The 19,970-nt window shown below is 39.0% G+C and overlaps 1 protein-coding gene across 2 annotated transcripts in view; it reads left to right on the plus strand.

The window, feature by feature from the left end:
• CENPI (centromere protein I) overlaps positions 1-19,970 on the plus strand; it is a 59,020-nt gene that overhangs the window by 431 nt on the left and 38,619 nt on the right. For both annotated transcript variants that reach the window (XM_074207238.1, XM_074207239.1), the window contains exons 2-5: positions 1,835-2,004; positions 4,341-4,478; positions 16,225-16,343; positions 16,614-16,721. In XM_074207238.1, coding sequence (XP_074063339.1) covers positions 1,842-2,004; positions 4,341-4,478; positions 16,225-16,343; positions 16,614-16,721 — 528 coding nt within the window. In that variant the 5' untranslated portion in view covers positions 1,835-1,841. The remainder of the gene's footprint in view (positions 1-1,834; positions 2,005-4,340; positions 4,479-16,224; positions 16,344-16,613; positions 16,722-19,970) is intronic.

Here is a 19,970-nt window from a genome sequence, read left to right on the forward strand (position 1 = left end):
TTGCTCCTCCCCCGCGCCTGCCCCTCCCCTGCACCTGCTCCTTCCCGTACCTGCCCCCTTCCCGCACTTGCTCCTCCCTCGAGCTGGTTTCCTTGCACTTAAATCCTTCCGGTGCTGACCCCTTCACTTGGCTTGCTCCTCAGGTGGAGCAGCTCTGCCTCTTCCTTGTATCCAGCTTGAGCCGAGCCTCCCAGCACCCTCTGCTTCACGCGGGCTGCCCAGAGCAGCTGGGAGAAGTTCCAGCAGACTTGCTGTTGCACCCCTCCCTGCCCAGTGCTGTGAGAGTCGCTCTGTCTGCAGGCCATTCTGCTGCTTTTCAGCCATGACTTTGTCCTTTACATGTTTGCACACATGTGGGCAGCCAGCATGGCGTCCTCTTCCAGCAGTCAGGAGGATTCATTCTTGTAACTTCAAAACTGGCTTGCTGTGTGACCCTCCTCCTGGCACTTCAACTTGGGCCTCAGTTTCCTCATCTGTAAAATGAGCTGGAGAATGAAATAGTAACCCACTCCAGTATCTTTGCCCAGAAAACCCCAAATGGGGTCCTGGAGAGTAGGTGCCACTTGAAACAACTGACTAGCCACAATAATAGGGAGTTGGGGCAGCTAGATGAATCAGTGCATCAGAGCACAAGGCCTGGACTCATCTTCCTTCAAATCTAGCCTCAGATACTAACTACCCATTTGACCTTGGTCAAGTCACTTTAACCTGCTTTTTGCCAGAGAATTGGCCTGAATGTCAAAAAGACTGGCCTTATGGGTACTCAGTTATGCACTTACACACACACACACACACACACACACACAAAAACACAGACTCACTCTCACACTCACTCTGTCTCTCTGTTGTCATTATAAGGCTTGTGAAGTAAAAAATAGTTGGTGTTTACTCATCTTTATACCTGTTACTCCCTCACCCCAGTAGGATACAGACTACTTGAGGGAAAGGATAGCTTCTTTTTTTTTGTCTTTATGTCCCCAGGACCCAGCACAGATTAGATGCTTTTTTAAACGTGCATCTGTCTCCAGACCTAGTACAGACTAAGTGCTTTATAACAAAAGTTTGAATTGAATCAAATTTCTATTTTTATAGTTCAGAGCAATCCCTGAATGGAAGTTAGACAAGATGACCCAATGTCCTTTCCAACTCTGATAATAGTTAGAATTTACCTAGCTGTTTGACATGCTTTTCTTTGTTATCTCAACCTTGTAAGGTAGATGCTGCTGTTGCTCCATTTTACAAATGAAGAAACTGAGTTTAAAATAAGTTAAGTGACTTTCCCAAGGTGTACAGCTGAGGAAGTATCTGAGGCAGGATTTGAATGCAGGTCTTCTTGACAGCCAACTTTGTTGCCTCTAAAACCATTATCCTAACTTCCTTATCCTGAGCCTACCTTTACCTGTCTGTAAAATTGAGAAGATAATTCTTATGGTGTCTGTCTCATTCTGAAAACACAATTGAAATGTGAGTTGTTGCCTCTTCAAAGGTCAGTTGTACAAATGATGGGCTAGTTATCTGATAAGAAAACTAAGGATGTGTCTATACAAGGCCACTTCACCTACTAATTTGGCTTTTTAACCAGGAAGTTCTCCTTAAGCAGGTTGTGATAGAAGATGAAGAGTAAGTTTAGTTTTTATAGTTTTGCACTGTTAACTGAAACTTGAAGGGCATTTTAGCTGATGAATATCAGCTCAATATACTGACCTCTCCAGAATCTCTTGTACATCATAAGTTTCGATGTAGTTAGCCTGTTGACTTTATTGCTTGGGTCTGTCTCAGAATGAAGAGAACATTCCACTTTAACAGGTGACACTGCATGCTTGTTTCCTTATAGAAGTTCCATGGTGATGAGCAGTCTGGAGGATGGTTTATCACCAGTTATTCCTAATATTACACAAACCAGAAAAAATAAAAGTGTCTTTGCACTTTTAAACCCAAACGATGAGGAAGGAGACTCAGAATATGCTGAAGGAAATGAGACTGATGCTCTTCATCAAGCATTTGGTAAGTTCCTATCAACCATATATTGCTCCCCCAGCCCCCCACATTTCTTTATAGTCTTTCTAAGGTACTATTAAAAAAAAGCCACTTTGACGTGAAGTTGTTTCTAATCCTCTTAAGTCATCCCTGTTTCTTGCAATACAATATATAGTGAAATGATCACTGGATTTGAAATGCAAGGCCCAGGACCATAACTCCAGCTCTGCTACATCTTTATCAATGTCATTCTCTCCTTTCCTTAGCAGCAAAATAAGAGTTGAACTGCCTCTTTTCTAAGGGTCTGAAATTTTCAGCATAATTGTATAAACTACCTGTTTCCATGTTGATTTCAAATCAGAATTAAATTATTTTGTTTTGACTGAAAACTGAAGACTTCTAGAGATGTATGGGAGTTTTTATGGTTAACTGTTGTTCTTGTCCCAGAGGTTAGTGCTACCCTTGTTCCAGATATGATACATCTGATGGTTCCTTTTGTTATCTTTTTTTTTTAGGATTTTGCAAGACAAATGGGGTTAAGTAGCTTGCCCAAGGCCACACAGCTAGGTAATTATTAAGTGTCTGAGGCTGGATTTGAACTCAGGTACTCCTGACTCCAGGGCTGGTGCTTTATCCACTGTGCCACCTAGCCACGCCATCCTTTTGTTATCTTTTAAAGTATTTTCCAACACATTTTGCTCATTTCATTGTGGTGGAACAGATATAAAAAAAATCATAGTTTGTGACAACAGAATGTGTGGAACAGTCAGTCAAATGGGTAGGCCAAAACTACCAACATTCTTAACTTTTCAGGGACAGAATACTTTCCCAATTTAGAAGTGTGGTTGCTACAAAATATACTAGAAATGTAAGGAAGAAAAAAAAAGGTTGTCAGCATTATGATGCTAACCTTATTTTTTGTTGTTTTTTTGGCAAGACAATGGGATTAAGTGACTTGCCCAAGGTCACACAGCTAGATAATTATTAAGTGTCTGAGGCCGGGTTTGAACTCAGGTCCTCCTGACTCCAGGACTATCCACCTAGCCCTACACACTGTGCCACCTAGCTGCCCCATGATGCTAACCTTATCAGAGTTCCAGATCATAACTTTGCTAGGGATAACTATTCAGAATATTGTATGATCTTCAGTGTTTCCCTTTCTGGAAGCAGTTTATGACTAAGGAAGAGATGGAGAACATCACTAAAAACAAACTAGATGATTTCAATTACATTAAATGAAAAAGCTTTTGCACAGACAAAATCACTGTAACCAAAATCAAAAGAAATGTAGTAAACTGGAAAACAATCTTTACAAGTAATATTTCTGACAAAGGACTCATTTCTAAAATATACAGAGAACTGAGTCAAATTTTTAAAAAAAACAAGCCATTCCCTGATTGACAAATTGTCAAAGGATATGCAAAGGCAATTTGCAGATGAGATCAAAGCAATACATAATCATATGAAAAATTGCTCTACAATCATTACTTATTAGAGAAATGCAAATTAAAGCATCTCTGAGGTACCACCTCACACCTCTCAGACTGGTCAATATGACCAGAAAGGACAATGATCAATCTTGGAAAGAATGTGGGAAATCTGGGACACTAATACATTGTTAGTGGAGCTGTGAACTCATCCAACCTTTCTGGAGAGCAATTTGGAACTATGGCCAAAGAGCAACAAAAATGTGCATACCCTTTAATCCAGCAATACCACTACTGGTGCTATACCCTGAAGAGATGATGAAAAAGGGTAAAAACATCACTTGTACAAAAATATTCTAGAAATCAAGTAAATGTCCTTCAATTGGGGAATGGCTTAATGAAGTGTGGTCTATGTATGTCTTGGAACTCTATTGTTCTATTAGAAAGCAGGAGGGATGGGAATTTAGGGAAGCCTGGAGGGATTTGCATTAACTGATGCTGAGTGAGGTGAGCAGAACCAGAAGAACATTGTACACCCCAACAGCAACATGTGGGTGATGATCAACCTTGATGGACTGGCTCATTCCATCAATGAAACAATCAAAGACAGTTTGGGGCTGTCTGCAATGGACAATACCATCTGTATCCAGAGAAAGAACTGTGGAGTTTGAACCAAGACCAAAGACTATTACCTTTAATTAGGAAACAAACCCGATATCTCATTGTCTGATCTTGCTGTCTCTTATACTTTATGTTTCTTCCTTATGGGTATGATTTCTCTCTCATCACACTCAATTTGGATCAATGTACAGCATGGAAACAATGAAAAGACTGGCAAATTGCCTTCTGCGGGGGGAGGGAAGTAAGATCAAGGGAAAAATTATAAAACTCAAAATAAATACAATTCAAACCAGAGTTTCCCTTTCATTTTTCTAGAGCACATCAGGAATGTACCAAAAAGAGGAAGAATCAAGAAGAAACACTTGGAAACCTTGAAAGATATTGCTTGGAAATTTGGGTTATCACCAGAAGACATTGATACACTGTTAGATGTGGCACTGAGTAGTGCATTTGGTATGTAAAGGTGAAGCTGACTTTGTTATCAGCTACCTAATGTTTATGCTCTCACAACTTTGTAATATTGTATTCTTTAGATTATAGTTCAGTGTTTTCTAATTTGTGATAAAACAAGTCTCTCTAGTGTTGAGGTGAGCATCTATGTACCTATGCACCGCACCTCAACTATACAAAAGATATTTATACTTTTGATTATATATTATAATACATTATAAATGTATTACTTTCACATTCAAGATTTCCAGAAATCCATTCTGACCATAATCTATGGACTTTTCACCTCTCCTTCTGCCTTCTCTTACAAAACTTCACTCTTTGTAATGACCTCCAGTCCCTTTTCCCCTCTGTTTCTCTCCCAAGTCATCTCTCCTTAACTATCCACTCTCTTCTTTTGCCCATCTTAGCTCCCTTGGTGAACCAGTTCCTTAATTCTTGAATACCAAGCTCCCTTATATCTCTCATTGCACCCTGTCAGACATCAGACTTGCATTACTCCTATTATTTAATTCCTTCACTACAACAAACATGTTGTTAAATGAAAGTGGAGAAAACCACATAGCCATCCTAACTTGCTTCACCACAAATTTATGATCTACAATTTCACCCTGCCTCCTCAGTGGTGCTCAGCAATCTTATACCTCCCTAATGAATTCTTCCTAGCCTATTCTCCATATTAGCTTTTCCCATCTCTTCATCTCTCAAGCTTCCCATGGCCCCTCCTCTCCCTACTGTCTCAGCTGAGAACCTTGCTTCTTTTACAGAAAAATGGAGGCCTTTTGCTGTGAGCTCCCTCTTTCTTATCTCTTAATGCTCAGGTGCCTCCTGCCACTATCTTCTCTTTATACCTTTCTCCCTTAATGATGTGGCCTTACTTCTTACTAAGGCTAACCCTTCCACTTGTTCAAGTGATCCCATTCTATCTTGGGACCCAAAGATTGCCCCCCCCTCTATCATTCCCACTCTCTCATTTCTTTTTATTTGTGGCAATGGGTTAAGTGACTTACCCAAGGTCACACAGCTAGGCAATTATTAAGTGTTTGAGGCTGGATTTGGACTCAAGTCCTCCTGACTCCAGGGCCAATTCTCTATCCACTGTGCCACTTAGTGCCCCTCTCATTTATGTTCAATCTTTCCCTGTCTACTGGTTCTTTTCTTACTGCCTAAAAACATGCCTTTATTTCCCCCATTTCTGCTCTCATCCCATATTTCTTCTACTATTTGTGGCTAGACTCCTTGAAAAGGCTCTCTATAATAGAAGCCTCCATTTTTCTCTGCTGTCACTCTCTTAACCCATTATACTCTGACCCTCTCCAGACTTATCACTCTCTTAGTTGCCAAATCCAATGACTTTTTCTCGATCCTCATTCTCCCTAAACTTTTTGCAGCCTTTGACACTACTGACTGCTCCTTCCTCATTGACCTTTTCTTCTCTCTAAGTTTTGGAGACACCACTCTTTCCTAGTCACCTTTGCTGGACCATCTTCGATATCACATGCCCTTACAGGTTCCCACAGGCCCTCTTCTCTTCTCCCTCTATACTACTTTATGTGATGATCTTTATGCTGATACTCAAATCTACCTATCCTTCTCCAGTCTCTCCCACCTGTCTTTGGCCTAAAGTTCAGAGTGTAAGTTGAGTGTTCCCGATCCCAATGCAGCTTATTGCTGGGCAACAGGTATTCTGTCTCTAGTTGGCTTTTTCTGTGGGGATTTCTAGGAGTTTTGATCTTGTTTGGAGTAATTGGATTTGCCTGAGGAGTTGTGCAGTGTCACATGATTTGAAAACCAAAGGATCTAAAGGATGTCAGTGTCTCTCTTCCATTTGAACAGTTTCTAGCAAAGAACGTTTCTTAGGACTTTGTTCCCTTATCAGTATCTTGCTTCGGACTGGCTTTCAGTCATTGAATAAAGTTATTTTTGTGACTATCTGTCAAGGACTAGTCTGTGATCTTTCTGTGTACATGGGAAATACCTTGTTTGAAGTAAGACTTGAAGTCTGCGTTTTACTTTACAAGGTCAAATGCTTTTCTATAATCAATAAACAGTGAGATCTTGCACGCTTTATTATTTGATAAATTTTCTTTAATTCATAGCAACTTTATAAGTATTTACATATAGGAACAAGAACATTGGAGAGCAAAAGCAAGAATAAAAAAAGTCCCAGAATAATTGATTGAGACACCATAAATTGTCAATTTGTGACTTTTGTTATTTACTATTTTGTCTGAATTATTATTTTGTTCTTGTTCAGTTGTTATCAGGCATGTCCGACACTATGTGGCCCCATTTGGGGTTTTTTTGGCAGAGATACTGGAGTGATTTTCCATTTTCTTTTCCTGCTCATTTTACAAATGAGAAAACAGGGTGAAGTGACTTGCCCAGGATCACACAGATAGTGTCTGAGACAGATTTAAACTCATGAAGATTAGTTCCTGACTCCAAGTCTGGTGCCACCTAATTTCCCCAGATCCCTGTTGTTCATTTTTGTTTTCAGTCATATGTAACTTCTGATAGATTTTTAAATAAATGAAGATGAACAGATGAAAAAGCATTTAAGGCTTAGTATGTGCAAAACACTGTGCTAAGATCTGGGGATACAGTTAGAAAAGTTAGCTAGTACCTGTTCTCTGGGAGCTCCCATTCTCATGGTAAGATTGCATTTAGTGTATAGGAGGTTCCAGCTGCAGATTAGGTAGGAAGACTCCAGTGGTTCTTTTTTTGTTTTGTTTTTTTTACAAGGCATTGGGGTTAAGTGATTTGCCCAAGGTCATACAGCTAGGTCATTATTAAGTGTCTTAGTTCAGGTTTGAACTCAGGTCCTCCTGACTCCAGGCCTAGTGCTCTATCCATAGTGCCACCTAGCTGCCCCTCTGGTTCTTAGGTACATCAGTAAAGTAGATGGGATTGATCAGATCTCCATCCATTGGTAGTAACATGAACTTTGATGCTGAAAACTTGCTTTGCTGAGTCTGCAGTAGCTTTGACTTGTGGAGAGGTAGGCCTAGGGGCATCAGGAGGTTCAGTTTCCAGCTTGAATCTCCACAAAACCTGGTTGTAGGGAGCAGGCTGTACCTGCAGGATGTTTGGTTGGGGAGGATAGGGGAGGATGCTGTTTACAATCCAGAGCTGTACCTTTGGTTTACTGATCTGAAAGTGGCAGTTGGTAATGGTAGTTACTTAGATAGCAGGCCACTTCTCCACAGATCTTTTTTCCTCTGATGTGTCTTTTCTCCATGCATCTTTGATTCTCTACATATACCTTTCCATTGTCTGTGTAACTGAAGATGTGGTCTGCTGTAGAAGCTAAAGCCTACATATGTCATTCTCATGTTTTTCAACAAGAATGCCCTTGTTACACATGCAGATCATTGTCATAGAAAGTAGCTTTGTGTGTTGGTGCTGATATCCTCTTTTTCTTTTGTTATCTTCCCCTTTTTCAGATAGCTTGGAAGTCAGTGCTTCAGTGCTTTTGAAATTTGTGTCACCGCCAACACAGATTTCTGCTTTGTACACTTACTTGGTCTGGTACAGCTGCTCTTTGTGACTTAATCTTCTTAAGTGTCAATTCATCATAGCACTTTGGGATCCAAGTTGTTAAAAGACCAAAGAAGGTGATTCCACTGTCATCAGTGATGAAAATAGAGGATTATAGAAATATTGGCAGATCTGTTAGGCTTTTTCCATCTGTCATCCTTCCAGTTTTCCTTTCTAAATATTCTTCAGATGATTAGGTTTAGTTGGGTCACATTCAAAGCTTCATGCAAACTCATTTTGTCTCTACCTTTCTTCTGATGTTCAGCACCCTCCCATGAGACTTTGCAAATCTGTTACTCTTCTAAAGCAGCAGCTTAAATAGTTTGAGCTATTCCAATTGCACACAGCATCTTCTCATCTTTATCTTGGAGTTTTGTATTAACTTGGCTTTTTGTTCTGCCTGGTTGATCTGACTGGAGCATAGCTAATTATAAAATGACTCCCACATGGAGGATCACCTGCATCCTATCAGCTTATAGTCACTTTCACATTTTGGGTGATGATTGCTATTTCTATCCAAGTCTTTCTGATTCTTATGAATGAATGAAAAGGCATTTATTAAACTCTGTGTGCCTGACCCTCTGCTAAGCATGGGGAATACAAAAAAAGTTAAGGTGGTCTATGCCCTCAAGGAGCTGGAGTTGGAACACACATCACATTGAGTGCCATGGTGACCAGGGAAGGGTTTTTGGGTTCAGAAAGTTACTGTGATTATGAATAGATCCCTGGAGGACAAGATTACCATGGTAGCAGTGGCAGTATTGTTTTAATTATATTTCGAGATTCACTTGAATCTGTATTCATGCTAAATTAGCATGAGGCTTCTGAATAATCTATAAGCCTTCTGACCTGAACTCTCTCTCTTTTTTTTTTTTTGTTAGACAGTGGGGTTAAGTGGCTTGCCCAGAGCCACACAGCTAGGTAATTATTAAGTGTCTGAGGCTGGATTTGAACTCAGGTCCTCCAGACTCCAGGGCCAGTGCTCTATCCACTGCATCACCTAGCCGCCCCCCAAACTCTCTTCTTTATCATGTTTTCTGCTATCCTTTGTACCCACTTTTGATTTGCAGTCACTGAACATCAGGTGCCTTTATTAACTTAGATATTCTTGCCAAGATCGTCAGAGAAATGTTCAAGTTCATCCTTCCCAGCAGATGTTTATATATAAGCTAGAGTTATCTTCATGATGGCCTTTTCCCTTATTCTGAGCTCCCTTGGGCAAGATGACAAGTGTGCCATGAAATTTTTATTGTCTTTCTGCACCTGATAAATCCATCTCCTTCATTTGCTTCTTTTTTAAAATTTGTTTTTGTTTGTTTTTTGCAAGGCAACGGGGTTAAGTGACTTGCCCAGGGCCACACAGCTAGTAAGTATCAAAAGTCTGAGGCTGAATTTGAACTGAGATTCTCTTGACTCCAGGGTCAGTGCTCTCTCCACTGTACCACCTAGCTGCCCTCGTTCATTTGCTTCTTTTTTTTTTTTAAGGTTTTTGCAAGGCAATGGGGTTAAGTGACTTGACCAAGGCCACACAACTAGGTAATTATTAAGTGTCTGAGGACAGATTTGAACTCAGGGACTCCTGTCTCCAGGGCTGGCACTCTATCTGGTGCTCTATCCACTGCGCTACCTAGCCTCCTCCTCATTTGCTGCTTGATAGAAAGTCTGTGAGCCTTCCTTCCATCTTCAACTTAATTTACATATTTTGATTTCATTTATAGTGAGAATGTCAGTGTTTTAAAAATTATTCTTTTTTTATTTTGAACTTAAGTGTCAAATAAAATGATCATATACATCATAGAATAGAAAATGATTATATGTGAAACTACATCTATTTTAGGAATGTCAATATTGATACTGTTGCTATGGCCAAAGAATTCTTCCCTTTTTTAGCTAAGCTGGCATTCAGACAACAGACAAGGTCTATCACTGGGAATGTGTTCCAAATTTTTCTATTTTGTCCTTCTGGAGGTTGTCCAATGTGTATCAAGGTCATTCTTAAAATTGGGTGGCCACAATTGTACAGGATACTTCTGATGTGATTTGCCTAGGACTGAGCACAGCAGGATTGTCACCTCCTATGCCTTCTTCTAATGCACCTTAAGATCATGGTAGATTTTGGTACCTTTGGACCCTGTTGGTGGTCAGGTTGGTAAAGCCTATGGATAGCCCTAAGCTCAGAATAAAGTGCTGTTGCCTACATTCATAATAGGAAATGCTAGTTTAGCTAGTTAAAGAAAGTTAGTTAAAGTAAAGATATAATTTTTTCCCTTCCAAGTTAAAGGTTGCCTCCTGAAATCTAACTGTGAATCCGTCATGGGTCTGTTCTTTAGGTTAAGATTTCCTTAATTCATATCTTTGACTGTCAGATCAACCCCTTCACTCATTGGACTTGCTGTCTACTAAAAGACCCAAAACTTTTTCAGATTATTTATTTAGTCATCTTGTATTTGTGAGGACAGCTAGGTGGCGCAGTGGATAGACAGAGTAATAGCCTTGGAGTCAGGAGAATGGGAGTTTGGATCTGACCTCAGACATTTGACACTTACTAGCTGGGTAACCTTGGGCAAATCCCTTAGCCCTGATTGCCTCACATCCAGGGTCATCTCCAATCATCCTGATTCCTATCTGACCACTGAACCGAGATGACTCCAGAGGAGAAATTGAGGCTAGTGACTTAACACAACACCCCCTCACTCCAATCAAATTCACGTGTATGTTGTGGCATCACCTCCCTGATGTCATGGTCTTCTTTGAGAATGAAGAAGAAACATCATCATCATTTGTGAAGTTGATTATAAAGTTAAATTATTAACTATTAAATTCTATTTTGTTAGATTCAGCACTTCGTGATAACCTGTTAATTATTTGGATCCAAATTTCATCATCCAACTAACCCTTTTCTATTTCATAGGCCATCCTTTGGGCCTAGAATTCTCTCCCTTCTTAACATTTTGACTCTTGGAATCCCTGGCTTCCTTGAAGGTTCAGATCAAGTACTATCCCCTACAAAAAGCCTTTTCTAATTTCCCTCCATTCTAATTGCTAATGCTTTTTCCTCTCACCTTGAAAATTGTATTTACTTCCTATATATTTTGTATTTACTTAACTGTGTATATAATATTCTTCCTGGTAGATTGTCAACTCTGTTTGGTTTTCTCTCTGCATTCCTAGGTAGAAGTTTGTCTTTATCTGACCCTGGGCAAATGGTACATGCATTTCACTAACAAAGCCTTTCCAGTTGACTTTCAACATCTACTCTTTGGCTCTGACCATTTTCATAGTTCTACCTTGATGTAACAGAGTGTGGCTCACATCTTTCCATCTTTTCTATAATAACAGTAAGAGAGACTTTTGCCAAATGCTTCTCTGAAATCAACATCATTATTCCTTAGTGGCAAGTGATTGCTTTGTCTTCAGAGGGTCTAGCTCCTTTTCCTTCTGAAGACCTTCCCAGCTTATTTCTTACTTGGCCCCAAGAGTTCAAAGATCCTGCTGTCCTTTTATCCTCTTTCAGAAATCTTCTACTGATGGGAGCTGGCAAAATGAGGAAGGCAAAAGAAGGGGGAAGGGGGGATATAACTTAATTCTTTCTGATATGGCTCAGAATTACTGGATCCATCCTTTTTTCCTAGGTTTAAAAGTGGGCACATCATTTATCTCCCCCTCCCTTTTTTTTTTAACCCTTAGATGTATCTTGCTTCCATAGTTGTCTTTTTCTTTTTTTCTTTTGGTTTTTGCAAGGCAATGTGGAGGGTGAGTGAATTGCCCAAGGTCACACAGCTAGGTGTCTGAGGCCAGATTTGAATTCAGGTCCTCCTGACTTCAGGGCAGTGCTCTGTCCTCTTTGCCACTTAGCTGTCCCCTTGTTTGTTTGTTTGTTTTTATTTTTTTATGATTTAGTTCTAAGGATTCTAGATTATCTTGTTGACCAATCATCAAACTATTTAGACCTCTTTTGTTTCTTAGACTTTATTTCCTTCTCTTTCTTTCCTGGGGCCATAAGCTTTATTTTTCCAACTACATGCAAAGGTATGCATTTTCAACAATCACTTTTTTTTTGCAAGGTTTTGAATTTCACATTTTTCTCCCCCTGATAGAAAGCAATCTAATATAGACTATACAAGTGTAACATGCCAAGCATAGATCCATATTAAGCATGTTGTGAAAGACGAATCAAATCAAAATGGGAACAAACATTAGAGAGAAGAAAACATAATACATAAGGCAACTTTTAAAAATTGAAGATAGTTAGCTTTGGTCTGCATTTAAATTCCACAGTTCCTTCTTTGGATAATGGATGGTATTTTCCATCACAACTCTTTTAGAATTATCTTCGATTCTAAATGAACTGTTGAAATGAACAACTCCATTATAGTTGATCATCAGCCAATGTTGCTGTTAGTGTGTACAATGTTCTTCTGGTTCTGCTCACTTCACTCAGCATCAGTTCATCCAAATCTTTCTAGGCTATTCTGAAGTCCTGTCCCTCATGATTTCCTATAGAACAATAGTGTTCCATCACACTCATATACCACAGTATTTGTTCAGCCATTCCCCAATTGCTGGACATTCCCTTAATTTCCAATTCTTTGTAAGGCATGCATTCTTAAAGTTGATCTTTTTGTTTTTTTGGAAGAACTGCTGTCTCATTTCTTTTCCTTAAGATATTGAATGTTATCTTGTGATCTTTACCAGAAGGGATCTTTCTAGCTTTTAAAGAAGTCATGCCCTTCTCTATTGAAAATTTAAAAGGGTCCCTTGCTCACCCATGAATTTCTACTTATAGTTGGATGTTGTCCTCAGTGCAGTCTAAAAGTGATGGGTGTGTATATTGGGTGCAGTCCCCTCTCATCTCTAGATCATCATGGCTAATCTGAGCTAGAGAGAGAGAGAGAGAGAGAGAGAGAGAGAGAGAGAGAGAGAGAGAGAGAGAGAGAGCTGCACATCTCCAGGGATAGGTATATAGCTCTAGGTATATCACAAATTCTGGAAATGAGACAGAGTGTGAAATCTTGACAGAATTCTTCATAGTTGGAAAGGATGTTAGTGGTCATCTAGTCCAATCTAAGCCTGGAAAAAGTCCTCTCCATAACTAACCTTGTAAATGATGGTTCAGCCTTTGCTTGAAGATCTCCTAGGAGGGGCGGCTCGTAAGCTTCTGAGGTGGCCCATTCCATTTGGGTAAATCTGGGTATTTGGAAGTTTTCCTTTGAAAGTAAAGCCTGCATTTTGTCTTTTTCCCACTTCTACCTTTTGTTCCTAGTTCTTGATCTTTTGGGCAAAGCAGAAAAAGTCTAATCCTTACTCTGCATAGCAACTCTTCTGGTACAAGGCAGCTTTCTGTGTCTTCCTTTAGTCTTCAGAATATCCTCATTTCCTTAAGCTGTTCCTTAAATGGCAATACCTCAAGATCCTTCACAAACCTGGTTGCTCTCCTTTGGATCCTCCTCAACTTTTCAACAGCCTTCCTAGAGGAAATGTAAGACTCCAGGTATGGGGTGACCAGGGCAGAGCATAGCAGAACACTTATTGTCCTTATTCTTGGAAGCTGTGCCTTTCAGAAAGCAGTGATTATAAAATCATGTCCCTTCCTTGGCTACCATAGCACCCTGTCAACTTATGTGGATATTGTCCTAGAAAACCTCCAGATCCTTTTTCAGATGGCCTATTTGCTAATTATACAGCCCCCACCTTATACTGTTAGAATTTTTGAATGTGAGTATGATCGGCTATTTAGTAGGGAGAAATATAACCTTATTAGCTTCAACCTCAGGGTCTAGGCTGTTTTGATCTTTTTGCATCCTAACTCTATCATGTAGTATGTTAGCAAGCCCTTTCCATTTTGTGTCATCTCTTAACTTCCTGTTCATTCCATCCATGCCTCATTGATGGAAATGTTGAACCACACTAAATCCAGTCTAGCTAGATCTCTAGGCCATTCTTGTAAAGACTTTATTCCAAGTTGACATTGAACCATGAACTATTAATGACTTTTTTTTTTGGTCTGACCATTCATTAAATGCCATCTAATTTTACTGTCATCTGACCTACATCTCTCCATCAAGAATAGCACAAGAGGGACGGCTGGGTGGTGCAGTGGATAGAGCACCTGTCCTGGAGTCAGGAGTACCTGAGTTCAAATCCGGCCTCAGACACTTAATAATTATCTAGCTGTGTGGCCTTGGGCAAGCCACTTAACCGCATTGTCTTGCAAAAAAAAGAAGAAGAAGAATAGCATGAGAGACTTTCCCATGCTTTGCTACAAGTATTCGATAGATAGTGCCATACTACTTTGCTGTAAGAAATGACAAGGAGGTTAATGACTTGAAATGATTTGCATGAAATAATGCAGAATGAAAAGAACAGAATGTTGTATACAGTAAGAGCAATATTTTTTGGAAAGTAGCTGTGTATGACTAAGTTATTCTAAATAATGTGATCATATAATGAACTATGAAGAGAGATACTATTCACTTCCAGAGGAAGATCTGAAATTGTGTATTGTACAGTTCCTAATATAGGTCTATATCAAATGTTGACCTATAATGCAAATTTGAGTGGAAGGGATGAAGATAACTTGGAGCTCAAAAAACAAATCAAATAAAAATACTAGGTAGCCTATATGAACACTATTTTTCCGATAATACTAGAATAGTGCTCCCCCTCCCAAAAAAAAGGAGAGGAGGAAAGAAAGAAGAAAGCTAACTTTTAGTCTGGTATGATGACAGGCTTTGATGGCTCTTGGTGATCACTCACTGTTCCCTTTCCAGATCAACACTAAACAGCTCTTTAAATTTGCTGGACTCAAGGTTAAGCTTATTAACCTGTGGCTTGCAGATTCCATTCTCTTCTTTTGAAAAATTGGAACATTTGCCCATTCCAGCAATGGCTCAGTAGTCATTTTCATTAGTTCTTTCAGTCTCTTTAGTTGTAGCTGAGCAGGTCCAGGTGACTTGAACTCCAGAAGGGCAGCAAAGCTGCTCCCTTACTATCATCTTAGGCATCAAATCTCTCTTAGCCATATTGATTTTGTCCTTTCCAGCTAAAGATCATTCTGCTTCACAGAGAAAAGGGAAAGAACAATCCACCATTTCTGCTTCCTTTCTGTCATCATCGTGCCATCTATCCTGAGCAGCAGTTTTGATCTCTGCATTGATCCTCTTCTTTTTTCTTAATAGAACTTTTTCCTCTTTCTCTCTCTCTTTCCCACTCTCTAAAACAGGAAGAATGCTTTTGACATATAGAAAACAAAGTACTTTTAAATTGGACAGGTTGTTAACATTTCAGGGTAGAGGAGAAAGGAGATGGCATCTGAGTCGGGCTTTAAAGGAGTGGTTATCACTGAACAGGATAAGTATAAGATATAAGTATAAGAAAGAGGACATTCCAGGCATAGGCAACATCATGAAACCTCAGGGGTCAGGAACCCTTGGAATACATTCCAGAAACAGAGAATAGTTCAGTCATTTAAAGTGTATATTATATATGTAGAGGAGCAGCATGACACAAGACAAGAAATGTAGATTGGTGCTGAGGTGTAGCAAAGGACATTGAATTTGAATAGGTAAGTGATAAGGAGCCTCTCGTTTTCTGAGCAAAAGAATGATGAATATATTAATAGATCTATGATCTCATCAGTGTGTGAATTTCCTCCATCACTTCAGATCACAATCTACATTACTTTTTTTACTACAACTGACTCTTTGGATGTTAGGGGTGTGTATGTGTGTGCTCACACTCAAGTGTACATGCCTTGCTGCCTGCTTTTTCCAAGGATGTCCATATTTTGTTTTTTTCTCCCATTCTTTATAAAAGAACTAAGGACTGGACAAATCACCGTTGTTCTTAAGACCTTACTATTTTTAACTTTGAATCCAATGCTATTTTCTAGCAGTCAGGATAGGGATTGCCCATTGGGTTTTTTAATTAAGACCTAGGGAGTCTTACATGGTTTTTGGTCAAGACAATGGAAAAGAGTGGTGGTGGTGGGGCAGCTAGGTGGCACAGTGAATAGAGCACCGGCCCTGGAGTCAGGAGTACCTGAGTTCAAATCCAGCCTCAGACACTTAATAATTACCTAGCTGTGTGGCCTTGGGTAAGCCACTTAACCCTATTTGCCTTGCAAAAACCTAAAAAAAAAAAGAAAAGTGGTTGGGGAAGACCCTGGAATTGGAGCTTTGCTTTCATCTTCAACTATTCTATTTTCTAGGTGATGCCACAAAAACTCGGTTGTTAAAGTGCCTCATTCCAACAACTGTGATACCTGAAAGTTCTGTGGTTAAAGCTGTCTCCAGGCTTTGCGCTAATAATTATTCTAGTAACACAAAGGTAATTGCTTAAATGTTTTTGGTAATGTGCCTTGAGAAACATTTATTTATACCAAAATGACAGAGGCTGCTTGTGCCAAAAGCCTCATCTGGAAACAATTCAACCTGACCCAAGGGCTTGTTGAAATAATTTGGGGGAGAAATGAAATTGTGTGGTTGTCTGCTAGAATGTTACAGAAATTCAGGTGATAAACATTCCATGGGAAGCAAGCTAAGCTTCTGTACTTCAGTCATGTTTATCTAAAGGTCAGTGTCCTGTCTCTTGATGTAGGTAATCTTTTTTCGATGGTTGATTGCATTGTTTGACTTCATTGATCATAAGGAGGAATTGAACTCTCTCTATGGCTTCTTTTTTTCCTTTCTGCAAGAGGAAAGTCTGGTAAGTAAAGATGAAATAAGAGAATTAGTATACCGTCCTTGTAGCCTTCATGTATATTGCCCAGTAACACATGGTGGCAGGGAGTGGAGGGGGGTGTCTTTTTTCTTCTATTTTTAAAAATTTTGAACTTAACAAATATCATATAAAGTGAGCATTTCCATATACCTAAAACATGAAGGCATTATTGTACATGAAATTACAACTCTATTAGATTTGTTATTTTTCTTTTCATGTATAGAATAAGTTTGTCTTAAAATTTTCAAAGGCCTTGCCTGTCAGCTTTTCTTCTGATGTTCCTTCTATTTTCTACTCTGCATTTTGAAAAAATAATGCCTTAGTAATATTCTTGTCTTGATTTTCTCTTTCTTTCTCTCAATTTTTTTTGTTTCCCTTGTGGCTATCCATTTTCTCCATCTCACCACTCCTTTGGGAAAAAAGAAAAGGAAAAGCCTTTGTAAACAAATGTATATAATCAGAGGAGACAAATTCCCCCAATGTCTGTTTCTGAAATTTTTATATCTTACTTTGCATGTTGAGTTAATAATTCTTTGTGAAGAGGGTTCATCATTAATCTTCTGGAATTGTTCTTGGTCATTTCACAGTTATTGAGTTATTCAGAGTTGCTTGTCTTTAGTGTTTGGTATTATTGGAATTATTTTTCTGGTTCTACTTACTTTTCATCTAGGTTTTACTAGTTTTCTCCGAAACTGTCCTCTCCCACATTTCTTAGGCATAATATGGTGATGCAATAGATAGAGCACTGGCCTTGGAATCAGGAGAACGGGAGTTCAAAACCACTCTTTGACACTTACTGGTTGTATGACCTTGGGCTAGTCACATCATCCTGATTTCCTCACATCCAATGCCATCACTAGTCACCCTGATTCCTACCTGGCCACTGGACCCAGAAGACTCTGGAGGAGAAAGTGAGGCCGGCAATTTAGTGCAGCACCTCCTCACTCAAAGCTCTCAATCACATTCTTCTCATGTCATCACCTCCCTAATGTCATGTTGTTCTTCGAGAATGAAGGACAAATGACATCATATTCATATATCATAATTTGTTTTAACCATTCCTAGTAGAAAACATCTGCTAAAAATAATTTGTACGTATGGATCCCTTCCTTCTTTATTTTAGTTCTTTTGTGTATTGTCATAGCAGGGTCTGCAAAGAGTATGCAAAGTTTAATAGTTTGGGGAACCTAGTTCCTTATTGCCTTCCAGAATGACTGAACCAGTTCACAGCTCCAGCAACAGTGCTTTAGTGGATCTGTTTTCCAGAAAATCATGCCAGCGTTTGCCATTGCCCTTTTTTTGGTCATCGTTGGCAATCAAATGGGTGTGAGATAGAACCTCAGCCTGACTTTAATTGGCATTGCTCTAATTATTAGTATTTAGGAGAATGTTTTCCTATTGCTGTAGATAGCTTGAATTTACTCCCTTGAGAATTGCCTATTCATATAATTTCACCTTCTGTTTTTATAAATCTGATTCTCTTTCTTATATATCTTGGAAATTAAACTTTTATCACAGAAATTTGTTGGGAAGATTTTTTCCCCAATCACTAGTTTCCCTTCTGATTTGAAGTGTACTGACTTTGTATGAAAAGTTTTTAATTTTATGTAAACAAAATTGTTGATTTTATCTTCTGTGATCCTTTTAATCCTTTCATCGTAAATTCTTCCCCATCTATATAGCCTTGAAAGATAATTTCGTCTTTGCTCCTCCGGGTTGTATGTGATCTGAACTTTAATATATATGTCTAAGTAAGTGATATATTCATTTGGAGTTTATATCCAGTGTGAGGTGTTAGTATAACTTAGTCTAATTTCTTCTTGATTGCTTCATCATTTTTCCAAGCAGCTTTTGTCAGATTTTGCATTTTTGTCCTAGGATCTGGAATCTCTGGGTTTATCACTGGGCCATTATGCTAGTTTGGTATGTTGTATAGCTAATCTGTTCTACTGATTGACCTCTCACTTTTTCAAGCTGTATTAAATTGATTTGATCACTGCTGCTTTGTAGTAAGCTTTGAAGATCTGGTACCCATTTTCCCCTCCTTTTTCCATTATGTCCCTTAAAATTGTTTACCTTTCATTCCTCTAGATGAATTTTGTTACAATTTTTTCTAACTCTTTAAAGCAATTCTCCTAAGTGTGGTTTGAGGACCCTGGTGAGTTCCTTAGACCCTTCCTGGGGGTCCACACGGTTAAAACTGTTTTCATAATAATAAGATGTTTTCGTTTCTATTATGGTCAATATCAATAGCTATAATCCACATAACTAAAATCTCTTAGGAGAGATCCTCAATTTTTAAGAGTATAAAGATGTACTGAGACTAAAAAGCTTACAAACTGTTACTATAAAACAATACTTTGGGAGTTTGCTCTCCATAACATTGAATTAATAATTTAAGGAGTAATGTCACTGTATTTATTGCTTTGGATACCCACGAGTAATTTCTAGTCCTCCAGTTATTTAAAGCTTGTCTTTATTTCTCTAAATAAGTTTTGTAGGGCAGCTAGATAGCACAGTGGATAGAGCAAGGCCCTGGAGTCAGGAGGACCTGAGTTCAAATCTAACCTCAGATTCTTAATAATTACCCTACTCTGTGACCTTGGGCAAGTCACTTAACCCCATTGTCTTGCCCCCCCCCCAAAAAAAAAGAATATTTTGTAGTATTAATCATAAGTCCTGTATGCCTTGGTAGAGAGTTATTTGTTGAGTTGTTTCCATCGTATCTGACTCTGAGACTGCATTTGGGGTGTTCTTGGTAAAGATACTGGCATGGTTTTCCATTTCCTTCTTCAGTTCATTTTGTAGATGAGAAAACTAAGACAAAGAAAAATAAGTGACCTGCTCAGGGTCACACAGCTAAGATGTGTCTGTGACCAGAGTAGAACTCAGAAAGAGAAGTCTTTCCTGGGTACTCTATGCACTGTCACTCTGCCTAACAGCCCTTGGGTGGATAGACTGTTCAACTATTTTATGCTTTAATCTATATTCAATTATAACTGAAATAATTCAGTTATTTTGGATGGAATTTTTCTTAGCTCTGTTTCCTCTTTTCCTGTGTTTCTTCTCCTTTCAGCCAGCATTTCTAGCTATTTTAAGTAGTATTGCTGATAATGAGCAGCACTGATGAGAAGTAGTAGGTTTACTTTACCACTGAACTTCTTGGAAAAGCCTCTAACTCACTTACACATGATGTTTGCTTTTGGTTTTACTTCGACACTGGGTAAAAGACAA

Source organism: Macrotis lagotis, chromosome X, assembly GCF_037893015.1.
Source record: "Macrotis lagotis isolate mMagLag1 chromosome X, bilby.v1.9.chrom.fasta, whole genome shotgun sequence".
NCBI classification, from domain to species: Eukaryota; Metazoa; Chordata; class Mammalia; order Peramelemorphia; family Peramelidae; genus Macrotis; species Macrotis lagotis.